Source organism: Vanellus vanellus (genome assembly GCF_965231255.1).
Source record: "Vanellus vanellus genome assembly, chromosome: 5".
Taxonomy (NCBI): domain Eukaryota; kingdom Metazoa; phylum Chordata; class Aves; order Charadriiformes; family Charadriidae; genus Vanellus; species Vanellus vanellus.
In genome coordinates, this window is record NC_138910.1 from 48573898 (window position 1) to 48586736 (window position 12839).

The following is a 12839-nucleotide window of genomic DNA, read 5'->3' on the forward strand; positions in this document are numbered from 1 at the left end:
AGAGACAGAACTTTGGAAGGAAACAGCACAGAAAGTACTTGTGTAGGTTAAAAAAAGATATTAGATACCAATTTTAACCGATTCAGATATTACAAATGTACATTCAATTCAAGTTAAAATCTCTTACCAGGAGTAATACTAGAAAATGAAACACTTGAAACTCTCTGAAAAAGATAATCATCCTTGTCATAGCCCATTATTTTAACAAAAAAAGCTTCATCTGGTGGAATGAAGTCAGAAATATTCCAGAGTCCATAGGGTTTTCTGTCAGGATAGTATTTCACAGGCAAGGTCTTAAGAAGTTCCCCTGTAATACTCAGAAGTTCCAGTCGGTCTACTCTAGCAGGAAGAAAGATCCCTGTGGTATTTAGCAGCACGAAGGTAGGAATCCCTAGAAAAACAGAAACATGCTGTTTTAAGTTCTAAAAGAAAAATATATAAATGAGTAATTAGAAAAGGAAAGGTTAAATTCCATATCTATGGCCCACTATCCCATGAATGCACCTTCAGTTTCAACCTTAACTTACTAAGTAGCAAAAAACTAAGTTGCACTAAGCTGTGCTCTGCTTACTAGCTGTCAGGAGACACAGCACTGATTAACGTTTAAATTACTGATTTCCAACAGATGTTTCTGAAATAGCAGCCTCTTTAGTAACTCATCACCATGCCCCAGAGCCAAAGAGTTTTTCTGAAGCTCTGAAAGTAACAGAAACAGACTTGCAATTTTGAGGCATTTAGTAGCTAAAGATATCTGGATTTATCTGACAGCAAAAAACCAAGCTAATATGAAAAAGTGTCATAGTATGATAAAACAGGAACATTGGCTGCTCTCACACATTCAAGGCCCAAGAACCAACCAACAGAGGCCCCAGATTTATCACAAAGTTGACCAGAGATATCATCAGAGAGTTGTACTTGATTTTGGGGGTCCAAAAATGGTTATTGTTCAGCATGGAATAAAATGGAAACGAACCTTGCACTGGTCTGCTGGATGTTTTTTTAAAATCTAATGTTGGCTTCCTAGAAAACCCAGCTCGAAAGTCAATAGTGCTGAGACCTGTGATCCGAACAGAGTGCCTTCCACTGCTCGAGGTCTGAAAAAGCAACAGAGTGAAAGACTGTGTGCATAACTACCATTTCAGGAACTGCAATGTTTCTGATCTGTCCACTGAGCTCAGAAGATAGACTTCAGTTTTCATTTAAAAACAGAACAGAAAAGAGGCTTATGACAAAAGCTGTAATTAAAAGTGCCTATAATAAGTCTTTACTTTTAGATACTAGACCCTACAATTGTAGCATCAGCAAAAAGAGCCATTTGTCTGAGATGTAAATCACAACACAAACACACAAGAGCAACAACTACTTGTCACACGCCAGTGACAGTAATGGGAGACTGTCTGGAAGTTAGAATTTTGACCATTATAAAGTATATTACATACTAGTAAAACAATAGACAAATCAGTGTAAAATCTTTGCTGATAATATATAAAAGCAATTTACTTCCCATGCTACAATAATTTATCTTACTTTTCTATTTACTAGTAAGTTCCCTTTTTAAATAGACACAAAACTATTTTTACTCATAAGGCATGCGCAAACATCATAGGACTGCATACCATGAAACAAGTAGCAAGTACAGACCAACCTCAATCAATATTGTATATTAAAGCATAGTGTATATTAAAGCATACCTTCCCAGACAAGGTCTCAGTGGGAAAGCAGAGGATACAGAAGTATCTCCCACCTCTATTCTCCATCCACCACCCCACCCCCACTTTGTCATTCTGGTTGAATCAGCAAAAAACAAATCACAAACAACCCCCACTCGTCCACCCACTCTTAGAAAGCCTTAGCATTATGCTCTTTCAGGGAACAGTAGCTTTTATGCAAGTTCTCAATTCTAGAATTATTTTGATTTATCTTCCTTAAATTACTTTCTATCGTTTTGTGCTGAGAAAGAAAAAGACAACTGCTACTTGCCAAGAGTGCGCAGGAACCCAAGGCTTTTCATCCTCACCTAATTCCATGCCCTTCAGGTGTTAGGAAAAAAAAACAACCAAAAAACACATAAACAAAAAAATCCCTGCTGCACTGCACTGAGCATGGAGTTAGATTTTTACAGACTTAACTATGACAAACCCATGGAAAATTTCAACCAGAAGAGCAGGAAAAAATAAAGATTCAAAAGGCTGTAAAGAGTGATATCTAAGCCATATTATACCAAGACCAAGTCTGCAGTTAGTAGAACCTACTCTTGATTTTTTGTTCAGGGAGACACGACAGTGCACAAGACTTGCAATGTGCAAGAAAATCAGTGTTAAAATGAAGTAATTCCACTGAGCTTTATCTACCTAAAGAGTATTATCTAATCCATTCTCAAATACATAATTCCTTCAGTTTAGTAACTACCTCTGATACAGCTCCATGTGAATATTAAATTAAACATTTTTTTCTTATAACTAACTGGCTAGGGACAGCCATTTAGCCACTATGACAAATTGATGTCTATCTGATTAAAACAACCTCTATTTGCTTCTATTTGGTTAGCCTTTCACCTCAGAAAAATCACCACTAAAGCCTTTTTTATATAAACCAGCTGTTAACAATAAAAAGAAATATTTACGTGTGCCAAACAACTCACATTATCAAGCGTTAATTGGCAGTTAAAATTTCACTAGACAAACTCAGTGACAAAGTTTTCTTTTTATAGCTTTATGCATCTGTATAAGGAATTTATGGTGAGAATAAAGTTTTCACAAAGCTTTTTTTAAGTCTTCAGTCACAGCCTTAAAATCTTAGTGCAAACAAAACAAGCCACTGACTAAAGCTGAGTAAACAACCCACAGAAAAATACATTCGGAAATTATTTCTCTTTATGAATAATTCAGACCTTTGGATACTTGTGAATTTTTAATGCTAGAATAACCTTATAAAATTTTACCATTTACTAGTAACAATAAATGTATCTATCATTGTCATGCCCGGGAGCCGGCAGTCTTGTGCAAACACCTAAGAATCAATTTCATCCCAAAGGATTGCTTTCCAATTAGTATCTTTGTCAAGTCACTTTTCATTATCTGTACTTTAACGTGGATCACTGGTATTGAACGTTAATGCTTCTCCTTCCAGACTGGGCAAGCATGATAAAAAGGCCAAACACGTATTTGTCACAGTTGTCAGAAAAAACGCTTTTCTGTCTTGGAAACAATACAAAATAAAATTGCCCAAGATGCGCATATCTATAAACAAATGTATGAAAAAATGCACAGGTTTTTGTAAAAGAAACTCGTCATTTTCACACAACAGAAAAAACAAGCTACAATGGCTAAATAAATCTTTAATTGCACAGTTATGTTTATATATTTATATTTACAGTGATGGAGATATGCAGCAGAATTGGGCTTTAAGGAATGTGCTCATTCAGTAGAAATTACTCTGGACTGGTTGGTCATTACACTCCATTGAACCAGCTGCATTTGGCTATAGGGGTGAAAGAGAGTAGACAACAGCAGTCATTAAAGACCTGTCTTGCTCATAAGAACAGTCAAGTTCTGCTGATTTCTCATTGCTTTTCCTCTCCTTGTCTCAATCACACAGATGATCATTTAACTCTAAGTAGCAGGGAAGTTTTTGTGGCATTGCTCACCTGAAAAAACTATGGCCTGTTGATTAACAACAGAACAAAAGAGCAGCAGAGGGCTTCTCAACTCCTGACTCTCCCCCACCGCCTCACCTCCATCGCTCACTTTGCCTTTTCAACACGGCAGGCAAGGCCTTAAAGGAGTAATTACATACAACAGCCTTCTAATGCTGCTGTCCTGGAACTTGCAGATAACTGTTATTTGCAAGGTGTGGTATACCTCCCAAACTGTTCCAAAGAAGTCTTTTAAGAGTCCATAGGACAGGTCTTCGTGAGAGGGATTTAATAAGCACAAACTTGATGCTCCAACTTCTATTAAACAAGTAAGACTGTTCCTATTGAGGCCCACCTCTTGGTAGGTATCTCAACAGTAGGATCAGCAGATAAATTTAGTCTCACAGATAGCTGCAGGTGTGGAAAACACAAGCAACAGCAGAATCATCTTTCTGAAGCAGCATGCTTCCTTCTGCACAAAACCTGTACTGTTTACTGATACACAACGGAGGGAGGAGCCACATGCTCACCTCACGTCATTGCTCTTTGAAAAGAGCACCTTGTAAACCAAGATTACTATAGCAGATCTGGAAGGAAAACCTATTTATAAAATACACATGCATGCACAGATTTGATGTCCTCAGACTGAAGTACCTGAAGGCAACTGGAGGCCTCCTGCAGCACAGGAGGCAACTGGACTGCATACTGCGCGTTTTACATTACTTAAACCTGTGATTTAAAGACTTCACCAAGCACTGAAACTGCACTAATACTTCATTGTGGATCTTCTTGGACTGATCATTCTCCAGTTGATTTAGTAGCGGCTAATACTGTTTAGCTTACTGTGATTTGTTATCGTACTAAAATGCAAACTTTTTGCGCTTCCGGTGACAAGTACCTATATAAGCTCTTTGCACAAACCTAATTAAGGCCTGCTTTGCTCACAAAAGTTAAAGCAATTAAAATATTTCGCTTATATTGAAGACAATTTTTCTTTTTTCTTTTTTTTTTAAACCCAAAATACATAAATTTGAAAATTTAATCTCCACAGAGTTGCAGACAGCATTGTGCTGAGCTTAGAAAAACAAAAAACTTAAAAACCCTCCCTGCAGGAGCAGCCTGATGCTTTGGCCTAGGCTGGTCTGCATCTAGCTGAGCATGCTGGCCTCCTTCCAGCTGAGCCACTTGGCCATTTGCACCATGCTGAGTGCCAACCTCGGCTTTAGGAGACCTTATTAGCTCTGAAGGGTGTTACACATTGAGCCTCTAAGAGTGGCAAGCTCCCCTCTCAGCAATTCCAGGAATCCAGAAATTTGAGCAACACAGTGCAGGCATACACAAGTGGTTCCACATGGCTCAGCTCACAACCAAAAAGGCCTCAGCTTAGCAACAGCCATTCAGGGCCAGGGAGAGATCACACACAGCTTTTGATTTTTCTGCACTCTGTTTGAGAGTGTTTATTAGACTGCATGCTTAACCTAAGACTCCAACAAGCTACAGAGTGGAATACTAAGGCATTGACTGTAGGAAAAGTTCTCTCAGTATCCAATATGTCTGATGTAATTAAGCAGGACCCAAGCATTTTTATTATTATTTTTTTTTAAACAAACCACTACAGTGTCTCTGTACCAGGTTTTTCAGCATTTCTGGTCCTGGAAGCACAGACTGACATTCAAACAAGTCTCCACAGAGCTGCTGAGCTCAACATGCTTTTCTAGTTCCAGTTCCGCAGCAGTATCAATAATTTCCTACAATGCTGTATGGGAATTAATAATCCTTTTCAAACTACCTCTGCGCTTATGCATCCATTCAGCACGCCTCACTGTGAACTTGACTATAAAGGTATCTTACACGGGTGACTTCCCCTCCAAAAATGACAATATAGTATTTACACTTCTAGAATATAACACTTCAGTTGGAAGGGACCTATACCGATATGATCATTTCCATGTCAATTTAGGAAAGCTGGGATCATGGTGCTTGACCTATGTAAAGTAGCATACAATAAGACAAATCATGCATCAGTGTAGGCCACAGTTACGCAACAGAATTGAGACAATGATGTAAAAACTTATAGTTCATTATACCTCCCTTCCTCTTCCCCACTCTAAGCGCATATATCACCACATGCTGTCCCCTATGAACCAGCTCAAGGTACAGAATCATAGAGGTACAGAATGGTTTAGGTTGGAAGGGACCTTAAAGATCACCTAGTTCCAACCCCTCTGCCCTGGGCAGGGACACCTCCCACTAGACCAGGTTGTTCACAGCCCCATGCAGCCTGGCTTTGAACGCTTTATTTGTTTGTCCACAAATCTGTCCACAAAACATAGTTAAATAGTGCGATTTCTACATAAACAGTTAGGCCTTGCGCAGATTTTAAGGTGTGGTAGTAGTAGGGTGTCATTTGTTAGCTATCATGTTTCAAGTGTTTTGAAACATCAGCATATAGCCATAAAAACAATGTTGGGGCTAATTCTTAAGTTAATATTTAAATATTAACTTATCCATAGCACAATCCTTAAAGTTTTAACATTCCATTCATATTTGGTGGAATTACATTTTGAACAGTTGATTAAAATGATATAATGAACAGGTTCTAAAACAAAACGATGCATACATCTCCCTAAGTCTAGCCAAGTGCTAAGCTTCATCTTCCAGTTTACCGCATTATAGTAAGAGTGGTCTTGCTCATCCCTTTTCCCTATTAAGGTTTCACGTAAGCATTTTTTGGCCTGATATACTGTGTTAATTTGAATCTGTTCTAAATTAGGGGTTAACGCTAGTCTAAGCAATTCACTTTATGTTCCTGATTTACACCTATTTTATACATATTTATTCATCTAAGAACGGTAAAGATTTCAGTGACACTGGCTTCAGCTCACAGCCCCCAGTCTTCTGTGTAGCAGCAGGTCATAAGTGCTCTTGGAGGTTATTGCATTTCCATGGCTTGTTCACCACATGCCTCACAATCATGACATGGCACTCACAGGTACACGTGGCCAACCACAAACATTTAAACTAGCACTATGACCCAGAGAAAATTCCATAGAAACATAGTCCTAAGTGGCCCTTTCACCACTTCAGACATTTTGTTCTTTCACTTCAGAAGTATGTTAATGTATCATTAGCTAGGAGCTGATTGCTTGCTACAACTCTCACAACCAGAAGGTATGATTGCTCTTCATCTGTTTCAGTGCACAATGATAGTGCCCAGCGTAAGGAGCCTTCAGCCAAATGCCCGAGGAACCTTCCTATTGACTGTCATGGGAGCAGCAACCTTTGGCACAAGGAGCTTGATCAAGGGGTCACATTAATTTGCTAGAGTCAGTTCCAAGAAGACCATTTCAGCAGCCTTGCTCCTTTCTTGATTGTTTATTGCTACTAATCATGTTGATCTTAACTTCTTGAGATTTCTAAATCCTGTAAGGTCCATTCCGTAACTGTACGTTACTAGGACGGTGCTCACATGAACATATTTATTTACATACCATAGTATTTAAATTATTTACTGATAAATTCTTTGAATTAAATGTATGTTTATTGACTTTGTGAACCTGCTAATGAAATCTCTGGCCCACAAAGTGCACAGCATCTCTCTCTCCCAGTCCTCCAAACCTGCTATACACAGCAAAGCCCCTCTACTGAGACTATCTGTTCACTAGACTCAAAAAATGTGGTGCTTACTTCATCCTTCTTCCATACAAAGGAAAAGAATGACCCAATGATTTGACTTAAGATAGTAACATCTAATATCTTGATACGAATTTTATAATACTACCTTCAGAATATGTTACAACACATAGGTCAGAAAGGACATTTATTATAACACAAACTCATCTATGAATAATTATGATAAATAACATTATAAATATAAATCATTATACAATCCCCTTATAAGCTCTAGGACAACTCATATATGATTTCTGCAGTAACATTACCTTAATCGTCCATGTTCCAGGCTCTGGATCTTTGACATTTACTACCTTTGCAGAGTTGTGGATATTTAGCAATTCATTCAGTCCTGATCCTTTACTGATCTGCTTACCTAAAAAAAAAAAAAACAAAAAAAAACCCAAAACAAAACAAAACAACAAAAAATAATAGAAAAAAGAACAACCAGGGAGTAAATACAGCATTGCCTAAAAAAAGCAGGGAGTAAATACAATATTGTTATTCTGTACTCAAGTATTTTTGATACATGACTTACTCGCCACTTAGCAGTCATTAATATTTACAACAGTCAAAATTCCCTGGAATTCTTTGCCAGAGTACTAAAAATGCTCATGGTTTCACTCTTTTCATTCACTTTGGAAATTTAATACAGCCCACAACAATACAGAACTGTGGCAAACTCAGAAACTGTAAGCTAAACAAGTTCTCTTCTTCACAGAAAATACTGAGCTCACAGTGAAAGAAGGCAGCACAGAAGCAAATTCCCTCGAAGGAGATCTTAGAACAAACTTACCCTAACCTACCTGTCAGCCCACTCACTCTTCCACCCTCTAGACCTATTTCAAGCAAGATAAACTCCACAAGAAAAAATACTGATAATCCAGGTTCTCCTTGCAGAGGGGCATTAGCATGTGACTAAGGGTGGGAATGCATATGATATCTTCACAGGGAGTTTAGCGTGTTAGACATCATAGACATCAATAAAAGAGTGCGAGTTCTCATACTACACCACACCACACTTTATATGTATACCTATGCATACAAATATATGGATGGTTGTATGCAGGAACTGGTTCTCTATAGAAGTATTTTGCTCCCTCAAGGGCTGACTATGAAGTACCATCAGCATGAAAAACACATCTGGGTCTTTTAAAGCCCTAAAGGGAAAGGTGAAGTTGAGAATGGGATGTCCCAGTGTTAATTTTTAAGAGCTTATCAGACATGCCTCAACTAACTTCAGTGAAACTATTTGGATTTAGGTGCATGGAGCTGACCTATGAGAAAACATATAGATGGGGTCATAGCTTCAGCTAAGTCTGACAGTTGTGCCCAGGATTGTGTGTTATCATGGTTTGAAGAGACACTCTGAGAAAATTTCTTTCCTGTAAATGAAGAAGAATGCCTCAGTGGAGGACAGACCAGATTATATTGCAGGGAACCCACCAGATTATATTGCAGGAAACCCATCCTGTGCATAAAATATTTCCAAGATGCTAAAACTTAAGCTATATCCTTAGCCAAAAGTCATTCAGAGAATACAAAGTATGATCTGAATTTATTTCTGCAGTGCTGTTGCAGGTTCCTAAGGCATCAACATAACAACAAACAGTAGATTTGTTCAAAATATCTTCAATTACAAATTAGCATCCAAATCTGTCATTGCATTCCCCATCACACCCTGGTCAGCTAGAGATGGGCACATGAGACGGGTTTGATTTTGAATGCTCTCAGAATCAAAAACAATTGACTTAAGATAGTAATGTCTAATATCTTGATAAGAAGTTTATACTACTGCCTTCAGAATATGTCACAATACATAGGTCAGAAAAGACATTTATTATAACACAAACTCATCTATGAATATCTACAATAGATAACATAGTAAATCATTATACAATCCCCTTACAAGTTCTAGGCCAAGTCATACATGATTTCTGCAGTAACATCAGAATGATCAAAGAATCCAGACCTTGATTTACCTTTCACCACATAAAAAACAACCATCACGTATAACACCTAAATGATGGTTCAGTGACTACATGAATATATGAAAAACAAAACTGTCCAGAAATTTGGAATGCAAGGACAAATAGCAAGAAAGTAGATGGAGATGAGATGAACTGGTCAAAATAGGGAGGATTTCCAGTTTCCTCTGAGTCAAAAAAAAAAATGGAACATTGGGAACAATTTAATTATCAGAAGTGTGTATGTCCAAAGATCCTGTATTTTAAAAATAAAATAAAATTTGAAAATATCCCAAAATCCTGATACTGGTTTTCAAAATGCGAAAGACATTTATGAAACACAAATATGGCCCTCCCTACTGGAGACAGTATAGACAATTTGCCTTTTTCATTCACTTTTTTTTGCTATCACAAAAGAAGGTATAAACTACTTCACCTAATGGATCATGAATTTCAATTGCTGGTGAAGGACCACTCAAAGACACTGTAACCTCTTTCAGACTTGGATCAAAAGGGATCTGCCAAGTATTTACAGCCATGGTCAAATGGTCTGTAGACAAGAGATGCACTTTGGAGGCTTGAACTGCTTCTTCAACCCATTTCAACACCTAGAATAGACAATAACAGTTATTATACCGTCAACCGTATTTGCTGTTGAAATATTTTCTGCTGAAATACTATCTCCACTGTCTTGTAGAGATTCTGTGTTAACTTCTATTATAATAGAAGATCACTACTTTCACCTATGATCCTATTGCCTGATGACACGCAGCTACCACATCACCCTGAGAAAACACAGTGGTAAAGAACAATCACCCAACACACCCATTTCAACAAAGATTCTGGAGACAGCACAAACAGGATTTCAACTTGTATCAGGAGCACACAAGAGCACAGGAATACAGAAAGAAAAGAAGACAGCATACCAGGAATATAGAGGAAACAAAGCACCAACATCAAACCAAAGGTACGCTTCAACTTGTAAGAATCAATATACAGGATATGACAAAACAGACAGCCTGGAAAAACAAAGACCAAAACTATGTTGTCTTAACTGTGTAGTTATCAATTCTGAAGTGAATAGGCTTATGTGTCACATTAGGGCAAATATATTTTTAAAAATATTAATATTTAAAAGACACGTAATTATAACAGAAGATATTACCAAAGCCATGAGCAGCATGATGCTTAAAGGAGTACAGAAACAGACCTGGGTACACCTCTACACAACATCCACATGTACACTTTTAAAAAGGAATTAGGGACACAAATCTATGCATATTTCTAGTCAGCAACTAACTATTAGTTCCCTGAAGCAAGAAGGAAAACTCCCTCATCCAGATGTACTGAGTAACTGCTATCTATGGACTTTTTCAATTTCTTTTTCCCTAAGACACCTAATACAAATTACTATTAGGCACAGCATACAGGTCGGAATAGAGGGGAACAATGCTCCAGAAGAGAAATTCTTGTGATCAAAACCAAATTGGCGTCTTACAGAATTATAGTCATTAACTTTAAGCATTTTCAGTCAATGATTATCAAACTAGAAAAGAAAAAAAAAAAAAAGGCAACTCATAGGTCTACATTATCACCTATTTCAAGAGAAAATAACAAAGATAGCCAAAACCCAAACAGAGTCTATGGTCTCACTCTTTCAACTACTACCAACTCCGGAGTTGATTGCTATCAGATCACTCAGCACGAATAACATGACCCAGACTGACAGAAATGGGGTCATGCAAGTCATGCCAGATTTCCCAGAGATCATACAGGGTTTGCAGAGATGTGATGACATTTTGCCCAAGCATAAAATTAGAATAATGTAGGCAGATGACACTACTCTTTATGAGGACAGGCTGAGAGAACAGGCTGAGAGAGTTGGGGTTGTTCAGCCTGGGGAAGACAAGGCTCCGGGGACACCTTATAGCAGCCTTCCAGTATTTGAAGGGGGCCTACAAGAAAGCTGGAGAGGGACTTTTTACAAGGGCAAGTAGTGTTAAGACAAGGGGTAATGGCTTCAAGCTGGAAGAATGTAGATAGATATCAGGAAGAAATTTTTAACTATGAGGGTGGTGACAGGTGACTTCCCCCAGAGAAGTTGTTGAGACCCCATCCCTGGAAGTGTTCAAGGCTGGATGGGGCTTTGAGCAACCTGGTCTAGTGGGAGGTGTCCCTGCCCATGGCAAGGGGCTTGGAACAAGATGATCTTTAAGGTCCCTTCCAACCTAAATGGTTCTATGACTCTATGATACTATAAAATTTGTTATATAACCTGCTTTATCCACCTATTTGGTCTCAGCAGCAAGGTGTTGGCAGTGGGGCACTCTGAGAGAGGAGACCAAGGCCTGCCCTGTGCTGGACATGGCTGATCTCAGTCGGTTCTGCAACAGCCCCACCACAGCCGCAGCTGAGCCTCTCGACCATGCTGGTGGCACCACTGTGTAAATGTATTTAAGAAAGGGCAAAATGCTACGTAGGCAGTGAGGGATGAGGAAAAAACCATGAGAAACAGCCCTGCAGTACCCAGGTGAGAGAAAAACAGAGGGGAGGTGGTGCTGCAGGTGCCGGAGCAGAGATCTTCCTGCAGCCTGAGGGGACACCAGGTGGAGCAGGTATTTCCGTGCAGCATATGAAGGACCCCACACCACTGTGGATTTTTCCCCGACAGGACTACAGCCCATGGGAGAGACCACAGAGGAGGAAGAGTGTGAGGTGGAAGGAGCAGTAGAGAGAAACCCCTACATACTGACCCCAGCTCCCATCCCCCAGTGGCACTGGGGAGAGGGAGAACGAGTGAAGCTGAGCTGGGAAAGGGTGCAGGAAAGGTGTTCATACTTGGCTTTTTTCCCCCCATTACCTGAACGAGTAATTAAATATCTATTTTAATTGGCAACAAATTAATTTTCCTTAAATTGAGTTTGCTTTGCCCTCAACAGTGATAGGTAAGTGATCCAGAAGCTTTCTCACCCCATTCCTCCTATTTTCTCCCCCAGCCGGCTTCAGAGGATGAGCGATCAGCTAAGAGGGAGCTCGGCTGTTAGCCAAGGCTAACCCACTGCAATCAAAAAACCCAGTCTCCCCCCAAAAGAACACCTGGTCTGTCAAAATAAATTATATTACATCAGCTCTGTATGTCACAGAGCTGCAGCATTTTTTTTAATCCCATTGAAGCAACATATTCATGTTTCATATAACATTGTGAATATGATTCACAGCAATATTGATCTATGATTTTAGGTTACAATTAACCATGGCTACATTCAGAAACATCTTTTAAAGGAGCTTTCAATCGTGCCAGTCCAACTGGTCAGCACACAAGACCTGGAAACGAATAATAAACTAACCTAGACCTGTCATCCATTAGCAATGGAGGGCTCAAGAGTAAGTCCTTAGCTCTAGGACCTAAAAGAGCTTTATTTCTTTGGCTTGTTGGGCATAATTTGCATACTTTTTCCATTAAAAAAAAAAGGGTTATGCCATAGGTTTCCATGCAAGATAACTTTGTGACAGAAACTAGATTCCAGCCCATTTTAAATACAAGTGTACTTGTTCTTATATGTTAT

General features: G+C 38.9%; 1 protein-coding gene across 1 annotated transcript in view; it reads right to left on the minus strand.

Annotated features, from left to right (window-relative positions):
* Nucleotides 1–12839, minus strand: part of HMCN1 (hemicentin 1) — a gene marked incomplete at its 5' end in the record, with an annotated part of 201165 nt that overhangs the window by 143532 nt on the left and 44794 nt on the right. Inside the window, 4 exons of the mRNA XM_082483753.1 lie at nucleotides 128–391; nucleotides 974–1094; nucleotides 7576–7682; nucleotides 9710–9881. Coding sequence (XP_082339879.1) covers nucleotides 128–391; nucleotides 974–1094; nucleotides 7576–7682; nucleotides 9710–9881 — 664 coding nt within the window. The remainder of the gene's footprint in view (nucleotides 1–127; nucleotides 392–973; nucleotides 1095–7575; nucleotides 7683–9709; nucleotides 9882–12839) is intronic.